The sequence below is a fragment of the Epinephelus lanceolatus genome, chromosome 1 (genome assembly GCF_041903045.1).
Source record: "Epinephelus lanceolatus isolate andai-2023 chromosome 1, ASM4190304v1, whole genome shotgun sequence".
Taxonomy (NCBI): domain Eukaryota; kingdom Metazoa; phylum Chordata; class Actinopteri; order Perciformes; family Serranidae; genus Epinephelus; species Epinephelus lanceolatus.
The window spans coordinates 47,987,306-48,009,933 of NC_135734.1; the positions used below are offsets into that span (position 1 = coordinate 47,987,306).

At 41.4% G+C, this 22,628-nt stretch overlaps 1 protein-coding gene across 6 annotated transcripts in view; it reads right to left on the reverse strand.

Moving 5' to 3' along the window:
• Positions 1-22,628, reverse strand: part of chd6 (chromodomain helicase DNA binding protein 6) — a 160,643-nt gene that overhangs the window by 21,866 nt on the left and 116,149 nt on the right. For all 6 annotated transcript variants that reach the window (XM_078171507.1, XM_078171509.1, XM_078171518.1 and 3 more), the window contains exons 15-31: positions 22,197-22,340; positions 21,762-21,860; positions 19,688-19,844; positions 18,324-18,534; positions 17,984-18,179; positions 17,281-17,445; positions 16,447-16,626; positions 15,230-15,340; positions 13,210-13,412; positions 12,100-12,180; positions 11,769-11,887; positions 10,257-10,416; positions 8,829-8,918; positions 8,458-8,561; positions 7,233-7,362; positions 2,928-3,006; positions 2,046-2,103 (exon numbers count right to left, since the gene is read on the reverse strand). In XM_078171507.1, coding sequence (XP_078027633.1) covers positions 2,046-2,103; positions 2,928-3,006; positions 7,233-7,362; positions 8,458-8,561; positions 8,829-8,918; positions 10,257-10,416; positions 11,769-11,887; positions 12,100-12,180; positions 13,210-13,412; positions 15,230-15,340; positions 16,447-16,626; positions 17,281-17,445; positions 17,984-18,179; positions 18,324-18,534; positions 19,688-19,844; positions 21,762-21,860; positions 22,197-22,340 — 2,287 coding nt within the window. The remainder of the gene's footprint in view (positions 1-2,045; positions 2,104-2,927; positions 3,007-7,232; positions 7,363-8,457; positions 8,562-8,828; positions 8,919-10,256; positions 10,417-11,768; positions 11,888-12,099; positions 12,181-13,209; positions 13,413-15,229; positions 15,341-16,446; positions 16,627-17,280; positions 17,446-17,983; positions 18,180-18,323; positions 18,535-19,687; positions 19,845-21,761; positions 21,861-22,196; positions 22,341-22,628) is intronic.

Below are 22,628 nucleotides of genomic sequence, written 5' to 3' on the forward strand. Positions count from 1 at the left end.
AAAACGTACCTTTTTAAAAAATCTTTTAATCTGTAATTTTTGCTCGTGTTACTTTGATAACTGCTTTTAACTCTTGTTTTAACTTATTTTTTCTTTTCTTGCTGTTGTAGCACTTTGAGATTTTTCGTTAAATATAAAGTGCGTTACAAATAAAATTTATTATTATTATTATTATTATTATTTAATCGAGCTCAGATGTGAACAGATCCTGAAATTCTCACCATAAAGCACAGAACTTATGAGCTGGTAACTGCCTGTACCAAATCAACCAAAGCAGGTCACATCGGGCTCTCTTTGACTCACAATCCAGCTTTTCTGTTAAAGTACCTACGTGTTTTGAATACTAAAGGAAAGGCTGAAATGATATAGATCATTTTTACAATATTACTGTGTCTGTAATGTCTCTCATTTAACAATGTGTAACAAGGTATTTGTATCCGAGTGTGGATGTCTTTCCATCTCCTTCTCCAGAGTGCCATTTGACAATGAGACGTCCATTAAACGTACCCACTGAGACAGTGAGCACCATTAAAACTATCAAAACTCATTTCACATCAGCCCGTACTTGGCAGAGCAGCGGTGAAATGAAGACTGCAGCTGAAAGGTGAAATGGGTTCAGATATGAAACGTCGTGGGAAAGCACCTCTTGACATGAATAGAAGGGGAGATGGAACCCAGCGGAGAGAAATCATATCATATTGTCTGACGGGGATGTCTGACTCATTACAGAAAAAAAATGAAATTACAAGTTGAAAAAAATGATGGCTTAAATTGCCCGTAAGACCTGCAAATGCCAAGACGTTCTTTAGCTGTCAAGTTGTATTCATGTGTGTCGGTGGATCTTTAATGTACGGGTGCTTCTGCATGCCTGAGTTCTTATTGAGAATTCTCCCAAAGGACGCACACTGTGTACTGGGGATGTCACGAGAACAGGAACCTCAGTACCAAGGCAATGGCAGAACTCTGAAAACCTGACGGTACTTGTTTTTCTCCCATACCGTAGGTACCCAAGATGCAATTCTACCAGAACTGACAGGAAAGCACATACGCCTACAGGTGTTCTAGTCTGCCATTAAATGCCAAAGGAAGAAGACGAACGCCTCCAAGCGCAGAACAACAGGTGGAAACAACGACAATTGCAGCTGCAGCAACAGCTCTGCCTCCCCTTGTTGACAAGAAAAGCCTTTTTTCTGAAGGGCAACATAAATTCACACAAATTCTTTGCAATTTGAGCGCCATGAATTCACACTCTGCTACTAACGCCAGCAGTGTGCTGAGGTGCTATGGGTGTACCATTTTGTTCTGGTTGTAAAGACACGAAAAATGTCCAATTTAGGGTAAAATCATAGATTAAAAATGATGTGACTTCACCAATTGGTTTTTGGACTCACGGCTAAAGTTCAGCATTTTGACTGTTGCCATCTTGGTTAGTTGGAGCCAGAAGTGACAATATCTGGGGGAGAGATTGGCGCCGTGGTAAAGAGCTCCCAGACCTCATTGTTCTCCCAATTTGTGAACACTTTTAGCTGCTGCTTTTCTTCTTTGAGTTAGCCGCTAACTGCTATCAGCTACTTATTAAATCTCCCGCAGCAGGTCGAACACATACCACATGTTCAAAATGTCACACCTGTGCCACCCAGACATCGTTTCAGCATTGTTACTTCCTCTGTTCCCAGCTCAGGCCAGATAACTCTGTCTTCCCATTCTGCGATTGTACCTTATACACAAAACGGTGAGGCGGCATAACGGTGCGATATTCCCACCTTGAACAGGCAGTGTAAAAGGGGCTATAGAGTATTTTGTATTCAAGGCAGATCATCAGGAATTAATAATAAATTGTATCTCAATGTTCTTACTAAAGGTGTGTAGGTTGAAGTATATTTGCTTGGATTTGCTGTTTTGTTTTTTGTTTTCCATGGTACTGGACTGTGTTGAATTTCACTGGTGTTGGTTTCACCTGCTAAATTTCTGGTATCGTGACACACCTACTGTGTACCAACTTGGCACTGTTATATTTATGGATATGACAGCGCAGTATGTCTCACCTGGACCTGTACTGTCAGGCTTGTCTGAGGTGTCCGTGCTGGAGCAGGTTTCCTCTCCCTGTGAAATAAAAACACACACATTTTTAACAATTAACGAATAAACACAACAAAATCAACTAACATTACTGAGGATTTTCAGTTTACAAAATCTGTCAGTTATATATTTTTATGTTTTATTGTCACAATTTAAATAGTTATCTTCTTTATCTATAAAATATTTGTAAAAGTCATGTTTAAGATCACTTTTATATTCACAAGTTACCAAAGTATGTTTCATATCTGAAATAAGATTAAAGGATCATTTTGATTTATGCTGCATCTCAGGCTGCAGATATTTAAAAGCAGCAGTTTCCCCTTTAATAAGCATTTAAATAAATTAAGCAAGACGAGAACAGATGATTTATCTGACCCCTTAATTTGTTTCCATGATGTTTCAAAATTCTTTCTGCATTAACTCTACACTGAGAACGCGGTGTTGCAGATACACTGCAGTTGCGTGGAAGTTTAAAAAAAAAAAATCGTCAAAAAGCAAAGCTAAATAAAACAATAAAATAAGCAATAAAAAGATTCACAATATCTCATCATCATCATCTAACATGATCTGTTCTGATACTAAAAGTGTTGTTCTGTATTAAAACGCATCATTAACTCCACACATTTGTTTTTACAGTACCCACAGGCCACACACGTCTGGTGAACATCAACTCTCCCAGAGGAAATTTTAACTAACACCACAAAAATTGGACTCTTTAATCTCAAGGGAGTACGATGAGGTAAATAATGTACCCATAAAGGAATAAACTGAATCTCAGGTTGAGGGACAAAATAAGACAAACGGAAAGAGATATTTTTTTAAAGGTTTCAGGAGAGCTTCCTCTTCACCTTGCTGCTCTCGTCTCTATCCTCGCCTCCATCAGCTTTGCTTTCAGTCTCATCCTTCGCCTCCTCAGTTTTGCACACACTGACAAAAGAAACAACAGACAAGAGGACAAAAAGCTTTAATAACTCAGACAATTTTTCATTCTTCTATAGATACAGTCTGCGTTCAAGGGAATGCCAACAAAACATCACATCATTTGACACCACAGGAGAAAACAAAGCACTGCGGAGCTGCTGTGTGGCTTCCTGCACGTTACATAAACTTAAAAATCCTGAGTAAAGGGGTATTTTTACCTCAGGACCCCATTGTCCCATGTTCTTTTTGTGTCTAAGTGACTACTGGGAACAATATTTTTGGTAATTGGTCCAGTATTGAGCGAGAGCAGCTGCCAGGCTGCAATGTCACCACTCGGGGCATGTTTGCCTCATCAATTTACACCTATAAAAAGTAATTGTTTTTGCCACTGACGGGCTCAGACTGTTATCAGAAGTGTCCAAAAACATTATTGAAAGGATCCTACACAGAGAGATCTTTTTGTTAAAGAGTAAGATCATTTTTTTTTTAACCAGAACAAAATTCAAAGTCAGAAACAAAAAAAACCTCACAAAAATTGTCTTATTTCATATTTCCACTGTTCCAACAATCACTAGCTCTGGTTTGATTGAAATTAACCCTTAGTTAAGCCAGGCAGATGTGAAAATACACTGGCTATGTACACTCTAAATTTACTGTTTATTCATATGTAGTCTGGTGTGTTTGGCGACGGCAATTTAAGTGCTGGTTCTAGTTCAACAAAAAGGATCAAACACTGATAGACTGTTTAGCCACTGGTAGAGAAGATGTGGGCCTCCAAGTATCTGTAGATCTTGAGAAAAAAATATCCTATTGAACAATGTCTTGTACAACTGAAGGCAACATGTGTGAGGTTAGAATTAAATGGGACAGGAAACGTGGAGAGTAAAGGCACACTCTATGACAAACTGAGTTTCCTTGATGTTTGACTGAAGATAAAACATGTCAGAGAACAGAAAACAGAACAAGAGAACGCTGTTCTGATGCGGAGATGCAACGAAAACGCCTGCCAGAATATGAGCCATAAAAAATGTGATCAGATGTAAAGAAAGCAGATTAAATCAGAGACGAGCGCTCGCTGTGCAACTGTTGTTATGTGTTAGAAACAGCATGGAGGAAACATTTCCTGAGGCACCAAAATATGTAAAGAGGAAAAGTTTTTAAACCAAAAACAAAGCACCTGAACATGACAGCACATCTCCATGCACCGCAGGAAACGTAAGAATGAAAGGATGGAAAAGAAAAACACAAACAGCCTCCATGTGATTCTGCCTTAATGAAAAATTACTATATTATCATAACAGAAAATGACAGGAATTAAAACACAACACAGCAGGGAAATAACATGACATCATGTTTCTCAGTTATGTTAACTTAGAAACAGGATGTCATATTATTTCCCTATTTATTGAGGAATATCAGAGGTACATTAATATTTAAAGGTTAAATAAACACAAGGTATATAACTTAAAAACACTAAATTATATCTACTTCCCAGCTATGGAAGAGAAGAAGGAGGAGGGAGAGGAGGAGAAGGAAAAGAAGAAGAAGAATGAGAAGAAGAAGGAGAAGAAGAAATAGGAGGAGAAGAAGAAGAAGAAGGAGAAGAAGAAGAAGAAGAGGAAGAAGAAGAAGAAGGGAGAAGAAGAAATAGAAGGAGAAGAAGAAGAAGAAGAAGGAGGGAGAGGAGGAGGAGAAGCAGAAGAAGAAGAAGAAGAAGAAGAACTTCTCATTGTTTCTAAGTCAAGATGACTCAATAAAATATTAAATATTGAGGTGAGATTCTAATATTTATTTGGGGGTAAACTGTTATATAATCAAGTAATAGGAAAATAATCCTTGGAATAATCTATAAATTAGTCTTTAGTCTAAATTGACTAATTTAAAATGAATTTAATTAACTGACTAATTTAAAAAATAACTGTTTGATAAATGGATGAAAAAATAATGGCTAGGTGCAGCCCTACAGTATATCTAACACTCATATTGTTTTCAGATGGAGGTTCTTGAGGTGAAATCTGATCAAATTGGGGTCCGTGACCTCACATGACCTTTAAAAAAGCTGCAAACTGCTGTGTTGGAGCTCTGAAAAGAACTGCCCTGGACAAACAGCATGTGCAAAAGTGAAATAAAAGTCACTCTACAACTAAAGTGTGAACAATTCTAAAAAGACTTGACTTTTCTTCTGTAAAAAGACTCTACCTTCCAAAACTTTTAAGCTTCATAAATACAAAGTTTGTCTTCCATACCTTCAGTGCTGTGCTGTCGTGTGGACACACTGAAGATATCACAGAAGAAATGTGAAAAACTTCCTGTGAACATTTTATGCAGATTTTGAGGGGCCACGTTTACTGCGCCGCGGCCTCTGTGTGCACAGACGTCTCCCTTCTGCATATATTTATTTATTTCTCCTCATCCTGTTTCAAACCTGTGCTGGAAGCCTGCTGAGTTAATATTTTGATACCAGAAGATCTTCCTGCCGCACAGTCGCTGTGCTCAGCTGGGAACAGCTTCAGGTTGAACAGGTAATAAAGCGAATGACAACTTCAATTACCTCCAGGAAGAGGATCAAAGCTTCACGTTCAAATGCGTGCGTCTCATCTTCATAGCGCTGCTGTCAGCCGGAGCAGCAGCACCCGGAAAATACATTTCCCACGCTCTGTCTACGCTTTCCTCTTTTCTCTGGCGCACTCTCTCTGTCAATTATTCCTCTCTGGCTTTTGTCAGTATAGGCTCTTCTTGCAAGACTCAAGTACAGTGAAACTAGCAGAAAATATGTCTTGTGAGGACAGAAGAACCATATAGCTTTTAGAGTTCAGTGGTAGGTTATGGCAAATATCAAACACTTTATGGAAATACACCTGCAGCTGTGTGTGTGTGTGTGTGTGTGTGTGTGTGTGTGTGTGTCAGTCTGTCATCTATAGAAATGCCCCGTCACAGCCGTCATTAAAACATGGTCTGATTGTTTTCAGTATAATTAGCACCCTGATGTCACACTCTGCATGTATTTCTGTGTTTATAATATTGTTCTTCGCACTCGGTATGTAAAGCAGTTGTGGGGGTGGAGAGGTGGCAGTGTTGATAAAAACAAACATCGGAGAGGACAGGATGTGTTTTTCGCACCAGTGTTGGCACCTGCTGCTGTGAACACTACTACAGAGAGTAAAAGAGAGAATGGATGGTGGAAGGTGGAAGTGACTCCTGAGGGTTTCTAATTTCTGTACCTGTCCCGACTACATGTGACGCAGGGTGTCGACAGGTATCTGAAACTTAAATCTAATGCCTTTAAAGACCTTTAAAGCACTGCAGGTAAGTATAAATGTCCATCCATCTATTTTCAACCACTTATCCGAAGCCAGTATTCCAGACGTCTCTCTCCCCAGCAACACTTTCCAGCTCTTCCTGGGGGACCCCGAGGCGTTCCCAGACCAGACGAGATAAATAATCCCTCCAGCATGTTTTGGGTCTGCCCCAGGGCCTCCCATAGCTGTTGGACGTGCCCAGAACACCTCTGACGAGAGGCCCCTAAGACACATCCTGATTAGATGCCTGAAAGACCTCAACTGACCCCTTTTGACACCAAGGAGCAGCAGCTCTACTCCGAGCTCCCTCAAGATGTCCGAGCTCCTCACCCTATCTCTAAGCCTTCGGAAAAACTCATTTCGGCCGCTTGTATCCGTGACCTCATTCTTTCGGTCACTACCCAGAGCTCATGGCCATAGGTGAGGGTTGGGACATAGATGGACCAGTAAACCAAAAGCTTCGCCTTCCATCTCAGCTGTCTCTTCACCACGACGGCCCGGCAGAGCACCAGCATCACTGCAGACATCACGGCAAACCGCCAATCCATCTCAAGCTCAATTCTACCCTCAATCGTGAACAAAACCCCAAGACACTTAAACTCCCTCGCTCGGGGTAGTAACTCTCTCCATACCCAGAGAGGGCAATCCACCAGTTTCCAGCAGCGCACCATGGTTTCAAACTTAGAGGTGCTGACTCTCATTCCGTTGCTTCAAACTGCCCCAGTGCATGCTGGAGGTCATGGTGTGACCTTCATTAAGACTTTGATTCATTATTCCTTAACAATATGAAACACAAAAATAGATGTGGAAATAAAAAGGGAACAAAATGATTTTGAAACAGGAGAAACCCATTTATGAGATAAGTGTGTTTATATACATGAGGACAATCTTTTAACTTGTGTCAGTGTGTGTGTGAACATGTGAGCACTTCACCTGTCAGCCATGTCAGAGGCCCCCTCCCCTCCTCCCTGCTCAGCAGACAGCGCTGTGACGTCTGGCATTCCCACTCTCTCCAGGAAACACAGGTCTGAATCTGCACGCATGGCGTTGTACCGCTCATAGCCTGTTAATGCAAACACACACCCCGTTAAAAACACAGACACAGTGGAGTGTTCCCTTGCAAATGATAGTGGTGGATCACCCGCCCACAAAACCCAGATTACGGTTTATTGTCCCATGAAGGTCTGATGTTGAATCAGGAGCCAAATACACTACACATACATAAACACCAGATGCCATAGATGTGCCTTGAGTGAATCTCTCAACTCTTCCAACACAGTGTGTCACAGTGTTGGGTATCTTAAGAAATCTTTCAAGACGACCCATACAGTGCTGCAGGGATGATGTTTATTTGTGGACCAACCTGGACGTTAACATCACTCTGGTGCCCTTGACAAAATGCCAATGGGATTTTTCCATTGTATTTCAGTTTGGAAATATTGCAGAAAATACGGACTCAGTCCTGCACCACTCTGCACATTGCCAAAGTTTCAAATAATGAGGTAAGCATATGTAAAGTAATCCCTCTGAGCCAAACCTCAGGCGTCAGACCATTCTGAACATTCTGTTTCAATGTTTTTTCTGCTTTGGCTACAAGCTGTCATTAGCTTATGATAGATTCATGTTACTGTTCTGTAATCTTGGTCGGTACTTTCTCTCCGATTTTTGCATCGTATTCCTGCTGGAACATGTCTGATTGTGAAGATCTTGGTTTAGAAGCTTTAATTGGTGATTTTTCACAATAGGGCGTGCTGCTATAACATTATTCCAAAAAAAGTCATTCCTCAGCTGCAACGATGACGATGCAGAGACACTGAGGTGTGGAAGACCCTGAAACGCTGACCTGTTAGAGCAGACTGGGCTTTTTTTAGAAGGGGGGGGGGGGGTTACAGAGACAGGTGCTAAAATGGAGCATCTCAGACAGAAAGTGAATACAAATATTCCAGCACAGAATGAGGAAAATAGTGGGTTTTTAACATTAAAACATGTTATCATGTTATAGTAGAAACCCAAAATACAAGTATGAACTTGATTATGAGCATAATAGTTCCTTTTGAAATCACAACATGAAAAATAATTCCCAAAAACTGAAACAACAGTGCTCAGCAACCTTTCATGTCAAAAAATGATGGGCGCGTAAGTTGACAGCGGCTCTCACCGTGTTTGTGGACTCCTATGAGGAGAGACTTGTCAGCATCCGCATCCCACCATGGAGCTGGAATCTCTATGTAGTCGATGTCGGGTAGTGACACCTCAAGTTTACTGTCAACACAAACAGACACACGTGCAAATAATCAATCTGTCAGTCAGTGACGTCAGTGTCGAGTCAGGACACTGAAAACACAAGCAAACAAAAACTCTGTCACAACTCCAAATGGCACTTTGACAGATCGTCTGAGCGCTTTCAGTCTCATCCGGCCAAATATTGCATCAAGTGTCGGGACAGTTAAACAAATCAACCAACTATCTGAACAAATAGTCCAACAAAGTTTAATTTTTAATATGAAGAACATGGTGGCTGCTTCATACCTGGCAGGTATCCCCTCTAGAGCTTGATTGGCAGCCTCACCCAACACCTCCACCTTCAGGTAGTACAACATGCGCACCCTCAGTAGCACCCTGTGGAGGGAGACAGGTTGTACTTTTTAAATACACCACAGTAAAAGATGACATTCTCATACAATCTGTAGCATCTCTAATAGCTGCTCAAAAATTACAAACTAAACTAGTTACACTGGCATTCAAAAGATTTAAAAGAGATTTGAATAACACTGTAATTCAGACACCAAATGTTTTGTTTACATCTGAAACAGTTTCGGCCCTAAAAGAAGAATTAGATGATTAACACTTGCATGTCGTGAATGTCTCCACAGTGTTGCATGATGGGAGAATACTGTTGGATTTTGTATTTGTTTTGCAGTCCAGAAAAGCATAACTGAGTCTTGACCATTATCGAACCACAACAGTGTAACTGGGTCCTACAGTTATAAGACTGAATTGGTTTAGACTGTGATCCGTCACTTTATAGTACGTTCAGCTGATACTCCATCAGCACTAACCCTGGACTAACCTTCTGTTTCAACTGTGCACGCTGAAGAAGAGCTTTGCTAAAGCAACACGTCTTTTAATTCCAGCCTGTTGAAAGCATTATTGTGCATTTGACACTGAAACAGGAAGCTGTTACTATTTAAAATCTGCACACATTTTGATTCTAAGCTTCCAGTTTCTTTCACCAACAACTGCTGATTTCTTCTCTTCTTATTCAAATGGTGCTCAGAGGGATCTTTGTCTCTTTCTACCCTTTTCATTGACCCTTCTATTTAGCCGGGTGCAGCAGTGTTTATAAGACAGTTTCTGGGCGTCGGGCAATACAGCTTCAAAAAGCCGACAGCAAGGTCTACAGAATGTGGTGGAAGGATATATTCATGATGATTTGTTTTTTTTATGAACAAGGCAAAATGACATGAATTGAGGCTTCTGGCCTCAAACAAACAAACGTAGAGACAAAAATTGGCGAAACTGTGAATCGACACTGCTCCTGCACCGCTAGGTATGTGTCCCCTTTTCCCTTCTGGTGATCAGAAAAGTAATCTATGTATTTATTACTGAATACAGACCATGGTGCTGACCTAACATGAGTCACTCTTTACTGTAGAGGCTTACTCTGACATGTTTTGCATTCTTAAACCAACCGCTGGCAATGTGACCGGCTGAGTGGCAGGTGACACCATCAGCTGGCTTGAGTCGAGCTCAGACTGGCCAGTTCACACCGCCGCAACTTTTCTCTGCAACACTCTAAAACTGTTTCATCTCGTTGGGAATCTTTGGTCTGAGCTGGGCTTTAGACTTGTTGCAGCACACAGATAAAGTTCATCTGTTACATCATCAAGGTTACACAACAGCAGACTGTAGTTCAGTCCTGTTAATTAGAGTTAGTAGAGTCATTTGTAAACTGACTTGTTGCAGTGTTGTTTGAGGTGTTTCTTGTAGCTCTCATCCTGCAGCACCACCTCAGGGTTACAGTGGACGAGCCAGTCGGCGTTCTTCACCTCCGGAACATTCAGCTGATTCTTCAGCTTCTTCCCCTTCCGACCCCGAGGAACAGGAGCTGATAAACCTGGGACAGTGAGGGCATTGCCATGGATTTTGTATATATGAAGCACATGCCATCATCCAATGAAGCGCAAGACAATGTGGGAGCTTCTGAGGTAAAATAATTCTGAAAGTGGTAGAGAAGAACTCCACCAGTGTTACACATCAATGATAGTATCAGGACTTTTGTGGCTCCAGAGGGAGCTATGAGGAAATCTGGAAAATGTCATCTGAGTCAGCATCGGCTGGCTCTGAAGACTACAAGTTTAAAAACGAATAAAACCTGAAGGTGTGGAGTTCAAAGAAGTGAAGGGTGAGTCTAGTGGTCAGAGGCTAAATTAGCCACACAACCAAATCTCAGACTGAACTCTTGGTGGTTGCTGCACTGTGGGTAATCTAGACATGTGGATTGCAGGTGTGGAATAATAAAAAGATGATCTCAGGTTCTGCTGCATCAGTTTTCATCCTTTTTCTTAACTGTATGTTGTGTTATAGCAGTACAATGCTCAAACTGTGGAGTACTCTTTCAGTGCTAACTGCAGTGGTGGAGTATAACGACATGGGCAAACATTTACTGGTGTAACGGTACGCAAAAATGACAGCTCAGTGCACGATTGGTACAGCGAGAAAAAATAAATGAATACATTACTTTTCATTTACTTAGAACAGACAGTAGTGTAAGTGTCAAAGACACACCAATCAATCCAGTGATCAGCACATCTGGGTGATGGCATCAGATGTGCGTTAGCATTAGGGATGAGCGAGAACAACCTTAATCTGTATCTGTAATTGTTCAAACAACTAGATTATCTGTGTCCCTATTTGTACTCGGAGTGGGCGGGCTTTAAGAAGGAAGCGGGGAGAGTTTAAATCAAACGTGGGTGGGACCTAATATGGCTTGATCAGAAGTTGCTATAGTTATTATTAATTCGAGAACTATTTACAGAACATTCTTCAGATCGTATTTGATCACAGGTCATCACAAGTACAGATTTTGACACATTCTACTCATACGATATGTGTCCTCGTAAAAATTAAATTATCTGTACTGGATACTCGTTTAATCCGAATACTCTGCTCCACCCTAGTTAGCATGCTTCATGTGTTCCCACTCACAGACCCTACAATGGTAAACTGTCACACTGTCCGTGTCTTAAACACAGTTCACTCTCCGCCACCGCTGTAGCTGACCGGGAACCCTCAGGAGGTTCTTCCAGCACCGGCTTTTCACTTGCATTACACATTACATGCATCAGTCTATACTGTCTATTCTGCATGCAGTGAACCATGACCTGAGCACCATAGTTCCCAGTACATATACACAAACAGTTACAGCCCCACTAACATTACAGTGCAAGTAAAGAGTGAAATGCTAACCAGAGTGATTTAGCAGCGCCTGGTCCTGGCCTTCCTTTGTGGGTGTAATCAGATCCCAGATGAAGCTCTTGATCTTGTCATCACCTTTGTAGTGTCTCAGGCAGTAAACCAGCAGAGCCCTGCAGAACAGAAAAGATTATCTTAAAATATTTGCATGTTTTTATGTTCACGTAACAGTGATGTTTGCAGGTATATTTTTGGGATATTACAGCGCTGACCCTGGTGTCCTGTTGCTTGCGTGACATTTTTATCGTTGCACTCCTTGTAAATCATTCTGGCATTTCAGAATCTCTGTAGAGTAAAATTATATAAAAAGACTTGCTCTACTTACCTACAGATCACCTCCATGTCTCTCTCTGCCAGATGCCATTTGAATCGACCGTGATTTAGGATGTCCTTCCACCGACCCCAGCTGGAGAGACCCAGTGGTGAATATGGAGAGGGAAGTGAAAATGTAGACAGGGAACAACGTAGAAATAAATAAATACAGCAGCGATAAACATTAAACAGTAACTGTCTGATCACAGAGTAAAGAATTTATTGTCTTCACTTCAAACCACAGTGAAGTTTGCTTGGTGTATTTTGCCTCATTTATGTTTGCAACACCCCAACCTTGCAAACAAAAAAATATATGCGCTCACAGGTAGCTTTTTATTGGACTGAGCATCAGTTTGCTGTCATCCCAGAAGGTTTAAGACTCTGGCTGCTGGGAGTGAGGGATGTGTGTTCAGAGCGTTAAGAGAGAAATGAAAGAGTCGCTTTTAACATGGTTTGTCATTTTTCTGTTCTGTTATGCTGCGCAGTCCAAGGACGAGGTACTGCCGGCAATCAGATGTCAACTTGAGAGCATTTCTACTCACACTTAATGTACAAGACCTTCAAAACCACAGAGAGAGACTTCAGCTCATTCAAAACTCTGCAGCTCAGCTATGAACCAGAACCAAGAGGTAGGAGCACATCAGGCCAGTCTGAGCTGCTCTGCACTGACTTCCTGTTACATTTAAAATTGATTTTAAGCTCCTCCTCCTTGTATACAAAGCCCTGCATGGGCTGGGACCGAGCTACATTGCTAACTCCCTTGTTCACTATTTGCCTCCAAGAACACCGCGCTCTTCTGCTGCTGGTTTATTGGAGGTTCCCATCAACAGCCGGAAGAAGATCAGGGATGCAGCCTTTGTCAATTACGCCCCAAAACTATGGAACACACTACCTATAGATATCAGGGAAGCTAGCTCGCTAAATATTTTTAAAAGAAAGCTAAAAACATATCTGTTCACTTTAGCCTTTATCCAGCTCAGCAACCTCAGACACAACCTGCCTTTGCGCCCTTGAATGTTGGCACAGAGTAGCACCCAGCACCAGAACCCTTGCTTTCCAGACGGTTAAAGACGCGGCATGTGTACAGCCCTTAAATATGCAGCCATGACGTCTCATGTCGTACCCGAAGATAAGCAGGTTCTTCTCAACCCGGAAGCACTCTGCACGGAGGTACCGCCGGGTGCGTTCGCCCAGGCGGCGAGTCCGACACGGCCGCTCCTCTGAGTCACTGTCCAGCTCTGAGAACTCCATCAGCTCGTCATCTTCAAAGGAGTTGTAGTGGCGCGTCTGTTTCCTCACCCGCGGCGTGTCGATCACCAAGGACTCCTGGATGAGAGAGACAACAGTGAAAGCTAGACTTTGTAGTGACAAGATGAAGCAAGTGAGGAGAAAGCTGTCCAAGTTTTTATCCTCTGGTTGGATTCATAAGAGAAGGACACCTGAGGAGAGACTAAAAAAAAACACACCAACACACACACGACTTCTGTTTGCTGGGGGGTGTGAATTATTAGGGATTCAAGGCACGACTCATGGTCCACACACACACACGAGGTATGAAGACAGTAGCAGTGCTCAGTGTGCAATCTGCTTCATTCATTAAGGCAGTCCATCTGTTAAGAGGGGGAGGGGAGGGGAGGGAAAAGGGAAGGAAGAGTGGGATTCCTTTATCCTCATTCCCATCCTGCCCTTGTTTACTCTTTTCCCAGTTTGGGAGCTCAGCTTAAATTCCCCTCCCTCCATCTTTGTGTTCACTAACTTGGAACAGATCCATTTTTCTTTCCAAGCCTTGTGTTGTTCCTCATCTCACTTTCTCATCCTTCCTTCTTCTTACCTTTACAAGACGGCATTACTCGTGCTCAGTAGTTAAAGCTCACTATTGGTCCTGTTTGCCCTTCAATGTCCTATTTTTTTGCTCCCTTCTCTGTCACTTTCTTCTTTTTATCTCCTTCATTATTATAATCATGCATGTGCTTGTGTGTGTGTGAGTATGTGAGTAAATATGTAATTGTGTGTATCTGTTTGTCCACAGCTAATGTCACAAATTACTGGACCAATCAGCCTAATAGTTTGTGTGCACATTTGTGACTGTATATTCAAGGACCTTGAGAGGTCGTGGTGATTCGTAATTGTTAAAAAATGGTTTTCTATCGTCACTGACTGCTGACTCCTCACTCCTCTTAACCAACCGGTAGGGGCCGCTTAAAACAACAAGCTTTACCACTGGTTGCAGGACACATTTTGGGCTTTGTCTCTGCTCTAAAACCGACATCCATAAAAAAAAAGTTTGGACCCATTATGAACCCAAGGACCTGCAGATAAATTCCACACCCCATATGTTATGATCTACTAAAGTCGGACACGTTGCTTGATTAATTAGTCCACGTTTTGTTATCCTCACTGCCATCTTGACTGTAAGGGAGCCAGGAGGGACAGTTCCACCAGGCGCAACTCTCCACCTGGTTTTGTTCCGTTTGCTGCAGGGCGTCATACCACTTTGGCACCACAGAGCGTTTCACCTGCTTGATTTTGTAGACTTGGTTGATTTGGTCATTTTCCCTTGACATATATAATTAAATGGTTCATTTTTGATTTTTTTTAATTGTGTTGTTGTTTCCTGCTTTGTTGTGCTGTCGCCTACAGACAAAGTTAATATCATTCTAAGTCCAGTTAAGAACGACATCAATCAAAGATTTGTGGCTTTGTTTCAGTTACTTCAAATATATTTATCCTCATAATTATATGATATCTTTTGAAACACGGCCGCTGGAATTACAAGAATTGTCTAGAGTGGCTGCAATCAGCTTGGGAAGCTTGAACGCAGCCGCCTGGTGCAGACTGCACTCTACATCGTCTTGTTTTCTGTCCCTTTTCTTTGAAACCCCACTACTTCTTTTTGCTCCTTTCCTCCTCTCGTTGGTTAAGATGCTCAGTCATCCAGTTCATGGTAATCTTCAGCGTTATATCACAGGTTTCACCTCTCATTCAAGAGGCGTCTTGAGTACAGAACTGAAGGACTCTTGGATAAAAGGTCAAACGTCTTTAAGAAACTCAAGCAAATCCAGTTTCCTACAATATAGCACTTAAGACTTTCCTCCTCTACGGCTCTCATTCTTAAATCTGTTCTTCCTTCCATCTCTCTGTACCTTCTCTGATTTGGAGTCGATCTCCACCTCAGCGATTTTGGCCCATTTCTGCCAGAAGTTGGGGTCGTCCAGAGAAATGTCTGTTCTGTTACCAGATGAGATGAAACTGGCCTGAGGAAAGAAAAACAGAAGGAATCAGTGACAAAAAAATAGAAAAAATAGAGTCAGATTCTGGTTGATGTTAACTGGGTTTTGACAGATGATGGCGTTCAACCAAATGTTTTGACTGAAGCTATAATGTTTTTCGTATCCTCGCATTTGATCTTCATGCCAAAATATTCAAAGTATTCAGTGTGTCCTCCAAAAGGCGTCTGAAACAGGATTTAGACTAAGGGACAAGATAAATCACCATTTGAAGCCACAATACCAACTGTCCATCTAATTTAAGAAATATTGAAATATACATCTACAAGGTCACATCAATGTATACATATGATGTACAATGTATTAAACATCTTGTGCTGTCATTTTCTCGATAACATTACACCCTTTTCCTTCATTATTCAGATTCAGATTCAGAATACTTTATTAATCCCCGGGGGGAAATTGTTTTTGTTTCAATGCTCCGTGCAAAGTAGAAATAGAAATACAGCACGAATGGAAACAAGAGATAAAGATGAAGATATAAATAAAATACTAAAATAGACAATGAAATAAATAAAATAAAATATTAAAGTAGACATTAAAATAAAATAAAATAAAATATTAAAGTAGACATTAAAATAAAATAAAATATTAAAGTAGACAATAAAATAAAATAAATAATAAAATAGTAAAGTAGACAATCTGAAATATATACAATATACAATGAAATGGTTGTAGCGTTATAGATGAAATAAGAATGAGTAATTATATTGTGTGTTTTGTTTTATAAAAAGCCAAATGAGTCCGATCATCAGAGGGAGGAGTTGTACAGTTTAATGGCCACAGGTAAGAATGACTTCCTGTGGCGCTCAGTGGTGCATTTAGGAGCAATCAGTCTCTGGCTGAAGGTGCTCCTCTGTTCGACCAGAGCGTTGTGGAGAGGGTGAGAGCCATGCTGAAGTATCGCCCGCACCTTTGACAGCATCCTCCTGTCTGACACTGCTGTCAAAGGGTCCAGCTCCATCCCCACAATGTCACTGGCCTTTCTGATCAGCTTGTTGTTAGATCGATGTGTTGTAGTCGTTGGGGTTTTGTGAATGGATTATTTTTACTTAATGTTTCAGAATTTCTACCTTTGCGAACGTGGAGCCTTTCCCTTCAGACTGGATGGTGATGGTCTGAGTTCGTCTCTGCAGTATCTGATCAATGTCTTCTTCACAGAACTTGGAGCCCTCGTCTTCTTCGTCCATCAGTGCTCCGTACGCTCCTTTTTTCAACAAATCCTCCACTTCTAGCTTAGAAAGCTGCTGCACCTGTAGTAACAGACAACCCCAAGAATTTTTCTTCGATTTATATCTGACCAACGTACAACTGGAACATTGTGACACTGACCAAATCCCTCAAAGAATCTTACATACATTATAACTAGGGATTGATGTGAACATCCAACAAATTTCTCCTTTAAAAAAAACTGTATTTGAAAAACGATTCTCACCTAAAAACTAAAATTTACAAATTAACGTTTGAACACATGATGAGAACTATAGCATTTACCCTTGCCCAATATTAATTTTTATTGAACAGAGATTGAAAGCATCATAATGTTATTCAATGCGACCTCTTTCGGCCATTTGTTGTTTACCATGTGGCGTTGTCAGGGAAACATATGCTGACACATCAATGGTGAGTTTACTGTGTTCTTTTGTCCCTGGGAGGATCTGTTCATCCCAAACACGATTTCTATTGTCCCCCCGGACGACACGACAACGTTTGTCTCAAGCCCTGCTTTTTAGCCGGTGTAAAATTGATGCGATACAACAGAAAAACATCAGCCTCTGTTATCAGTGAATGTCATCTTATTCGCCAACGAAGCGAATATCGGCTGATGCTGATGTTTACCCAATAAATTGGCGAATCTCTAAATGTAACATTCAACAGCCTGACGGCGTCCAATGAGACTCTCTTACCCCGTTGAGGCTTCCCTTGCGGTTGATGTCTTGGAGGACAGCTTTGTCCAATCCCAGCTTCAGACTGGCTTTGTCAAACATTTCCCTCTCGTATGAGTTCCTCGTGATCAGCCTGTAGACTTTAACTGCTTTGCTCTGACCAATCCGGTGGCAGCGTGCCTGGGCCTGATGTGGAACGAGTCAGAGACAGATGTTCAGCATAAAAACAGTATAATGCATCGTGAATGTGAACGCAGTCAGACATTAGAATGGTATTGGATGCATTTGCACAGTGTAGGTGTGTTATTTGAACATGTGATGTGAGCCAACCTGACTGGGGTTACAAAGCTTTAATACATATATGAAAAATATTGTTAACATGGAAGCAAAAGCTTGTTGTTGTGGATTTACAGGATGACAGAGAAGACATGCAGCAAAGGGCTGCAGATTAGAATCAAATCCACAGCTGCTGTGGCAAAGAGATAGCCTTTGTAAACAGGGCGCCTGCTCTACCAGGTGAGCTACTCAGTGCCCCGGAAAACTTATTTTTCACTTTTTTTTAGGTAAGTCCCGAGAACACTTCCACCAAGCACAAATGGGTTGTTTAACCTCTGACAGTCTCGTCTCTTCAGCAGAACTACAGTATGTATTGATAAAACTGACGTCATCCACCTGTATGTGATGTAACAGAATATAATGTCATCTCTTCAAGCTCTCTGCTCACCTGCAGGTCATTCTGAGGGTTCCAGTCGGAGTCAAAGATGATGCAGGTGTCTGCAGCTGTCAGGTTGATTCCCAGCCCACCGGCTCTGGTGCACAGCAGGAAAACGAAGCGGTCTGAGTCGGGTTTGCAGAACCTGTCAATGGCCGCCTGCCGCAGGTTCCCTCGCACGCGACCGTCAATACGTTCGTATGTGTAGCTGAAGAACACACAGAAATGCCTTTATGATGTCAAGCGTAATAAATGTATCTTTATAGCCTTCTCCTTTCTGACGGATATTTTTATTCACATGCTTTGTTTATCTCTCCTAAATCTCCATTCTGTTTGTGTAACCCCTCCTCACCGTCTTTGTATGAGGTAGTCCTCCATGATGTCCAGACAGCGCACCATCTGGGAGAAGACCAGGACTTTGTGTCCCCCGGCCAGCAGTTTGGGCAGCAGCTTGTCAATCAGCACCAGTTTACCAGCTGCCTGAATCATGGCCTGCAGCTGGAAGTCCATGGCGTCTGGACTGTAGACCTTCCTGAAACTTTCCAGAATCTTCTCCTCTGCTCCTGAAAGACAAGAAGAGAGAGGTCAGAGAGAGGGATAGGGTTGCAGCAGTGTTCCAGGTTCAAGGCATACTGTGAAATCAAAATTGACAGTTATCATACCGTGTACATTTACTTAACTCGGATATTGAATTATGTAATGTAAATGCAACTGATCGGAGAATTTAACCTTCATTTTGTTATTTTCCAAAGGAAGATGTTGGGTTGTTGGTGAGCATCTTTCGCCTTAATCAGCATGGTGTGTCCCACCGTGTTTTCTTTTAGTAGATTCAGCATGATGAATCAGTGTCTACGATAGCGAGCCTATCAGTGAATGAAGTCACTCTGACTGGCAGTTCAGCTCAGAGACGAAAAACAGAAGTGAGGAAAGTAAAAAAAAAAGCTAAAGTCAAGAGGGAGTGAGATTGAAACGAACTTGTTACATAAGGTCAGATTATTTTTCTTTAGCCATGGAGCTCTTCAGCAGAAACATTTTGTGATGCTTTGTCCTGTTAACACTGGATTGGATTTTGTTGTGTACGTGCTAACTGGCTACCTAGCATCAAGGCAGTCTTCCAGTTTGCCTTTTAAAATCACAAATACAGACGACCGTCTGCTAGTGTGGAGAGTTATTCCGCCCCATGCAGGCGCAGAATGTGCGTGATGGTTGGCCACCAGCTGTAGTCTTTGCGGTGTGTTCATGTGCAACTTTTTGGCAACCCAACAGTCTGCTTTTGTCACTGCTAGTTCCCGGTTCGGTGTGTATGGGCCTTAATACTGTGAAACTGTGATATTTTCTGAGACCGTTAACCCACCGTGAAAATCTCATACCGTTGCAACCCGAGAAGTTTCAGACTGCTGAGATAGAGGAATGGAGAGGGCGGTAATTAACTGCAAATAAAATAATTAAGTTCTTGGTGTCATTCTCTCTCACCATCGCAGTTTCTAATTTTCTTCGTTCCCACTACCTGTTGGTTGAACAAATGTTACTGTTGCAAAGCAGCGCTATGTAATTATAGTTCCTTAATTAATTGCTCATTATTACTGATGTGTCATTAAAGAGGCTCACTTACAACCAGGGAAGAACAAGGTTAATGACTCTGGAAACTATGGGTGATTCCAGCATTCAAGGAGTCCTTTTCTGTGTGTGTGTGTGTGTGTGTGTGTGTGTTCTCACCTGTGATAAGGTAAGGGTGGTTGCAGCACTTGCGGAGCTCCATCATGGTGTTAATGAGGTTGGGCATGTTGTGCTGGTTTGCTCCTTTGGACAGGAAGGAAAAATTCTTCTCTAAGATGGCTCGGTAATATTTCTTTTGAATGTTGGTCAGCTCCACCTGCAGGAGGAACACCACAAGGACGAAACAAGTCCAGCTTTAGTTTGGTATACAGGCAGATGATATGTAAGGTTACTTCTGTTGTTTGTTGTCTCCACCTCGTATCTAACGACTTAGCAGTTACAGTTAATCATACATTACGTTGTGATTTCTATAGTGGAATATTAGACATTACCAAAACCATCCAATCATCTATTTATAGTATACAACTTACAACTTGTTTTTCGGATGGCTGACATGCATACATTCATATTCAGGACTGAGGGCAATGTTAGAATTTCTGGTTCACCTAACCTGCACCTGTTTGATCTCAGCATCCTTTAGCCATGAGGCAGAGTTTCTGCCAGTGTATCACAAGCCCTGCAGCCCGCCTGCTCTAAACTGACCCCCAACCTGGCTCACGCATCAGGGAACTTTCTAAGATGTCTATTTAAGATGTTTCTTAAACTACAGTAGCCTGGAGAGTAAAGACAAACACCCTGCTGACGTTACAATGAACAGTGATGGAAATGAAACTGACTGCACACACGCACACAGCCGCCAGCCTCTGACCTCATGACAGCCGTAGCTGCAACACTTAGCTTGCTAGTATAATGTTAACAGGTAGCCAATGTTTAACTGTTTGATGTTAACTTTAACATTACAGTAAACTCTAATGAGTCAGCAGCTCACCTCTGTGTTTTCAGTGAGCGAGCTGATTATAACATTAATGTTACGTTAACTATGAGGGGTCAAAATTTCGCAACAGCTCAAATCATGTTACTAAAGTTGAGCAATTTCTCACCAACTTCCTGATAATGCTGCTCCCCATGACAGCTACATCTCATCTAGCAGACACATCAGTCAGCAGGGCTGTTTCTAGTTTTTGGGGGGCCCCATGCAAAAATCTTTTTGTCCTCCTATTTCAGTCACTCAAACCACATACACACCAAAGCTTCATCATATTCCACCTGCATATGAGACCAAATGCTACTGTTTGTCCTGAAAACATATTTTAATTTAACTTAGCTGCACTGAAAGCATCAAAATCAAATCAAAGTGTATTGTTGGCCCCTGTCAAAAGTTACTCGCCACCTGGCCTCCCAACTTTTCTGGGGTAAACCCTCTGAGGCTACAGTGTCAACCACTGAAATCACACACTGGATTTTTTTCCCCCATGTTAATTAAATCTTTTTTGTTTTTTTTTTAAATTCAAGTTTTTATTACTTTTAAAGGCTTTGTACATGGCATATATTATTTTCCGGGCATAAAATATTTTTTACAATATTGAGGTGGACTCCAGTACATGAAGAAAGAAATAACAAATAACTCCACAAGGAAAGAGAAGAAAACAAACAACCAATGAAAACATGTCACCCATACGTCCTCATGCATCACTCTACAGGGTCACATGATCACAGAGCAAGTTCATAATTATGTCAGTTTATCTTCCCATTTTGATACGAGTCCATAACCAGTCCCAGGGAGACACTCCTTTCTCCTGATCTCCATTTATTCTACTGAGCAAACATCCATAAGATGCTGTTTCCGTCACTGCATTAACCCATTCTTTCAATGTAGGTCTTTTGTTGTCATCAAGTGTCTTAGAATAACTCAACAGACATTTATTAGTATAATTATGGTTATGAATTAGTTATTAATTTAATTATAATTTAATTTAGAATTTAGTTGTGTTTAAGAACATGTTAAATATGATGAAATAAAACTTGTGTTAAAGACGAGTGATTCTGATTAAAAAAATAATAATCTGATTTTCGCACTTATAACTGGAGCGACCTTCATGAAGCTTTTGTCATGATATTAATAAATCATTCAGCCAAAACAAAACTTTCTTTTCATACACGCACACACACACGCACACACACACACACACACACACACACACACACACACACACACACACACACAGAGTCATACCTCTATGATGGTCTCCTCTTTAGGCGCCAGGTTTTTTTCCACATCATCCTTCAGCCTCCTCAACATCATGGGCTTCAGAATGGCCTGAAGCTTCTTCACCTGTTGCACAGAACACAGGAGGAGGCGGGAATGTGATATAAATGCAAATGCTACATACAGACTTTTTTTTTTTTTGCTTTTCTGGAGAAAAGCATCTTTCTTCATCTTTATGTCCACACTGAACGTGTTTGTCTAAATCCAGTGTCTTACTGCTTTGGGAAAAGAAAAGGACAAGAGCAAATAAAACACAGCTGATGTCAAACAACACAACAAAAGACAAAAGAGCTTCAGAGAAAGGAAGCAATGTTTGGATGCATTTACGATAAACACCACTACTTCCTGTGGCTGCTTTTCACAGTCTGCGGTGTGCATCTACATGAACTTATCTCAGCGTACCTGTTCATCTGTTTTGAGGTCTCCAAATTCTTCCAGGAAGGTGCTCTCTGAAGGAAACTGCAGTGGCTCCAGGAAATTCAACAGGCTGAACAACTCCTCCACTGAGTTCTGCAGAGGGGTTCCTGTCAGCAGAACCTTGTGTTCCTGTGAGAAACATGGACAGAGTTCTCTTTAAAAAAATGCTATGTATCAAACAGAATCTGCTGCTTCTAATACTATTTAGTCAAACTCAACTGAAAAAATAATTCAATGGGGTTTATTAAAACAAGAAAGGATGGCAGAGAAGATACACACTCACCAATGTAGCTGGGCTGGACTGCCACAAAAAGGTCCACACATTTATTTAAGATATCAAACTTTTTTTTGCACTGTGAGTGCCCTTCTTTTTGTGCATGGATGTCCTAAATAAACTGACAATTTCTTGCATTGATC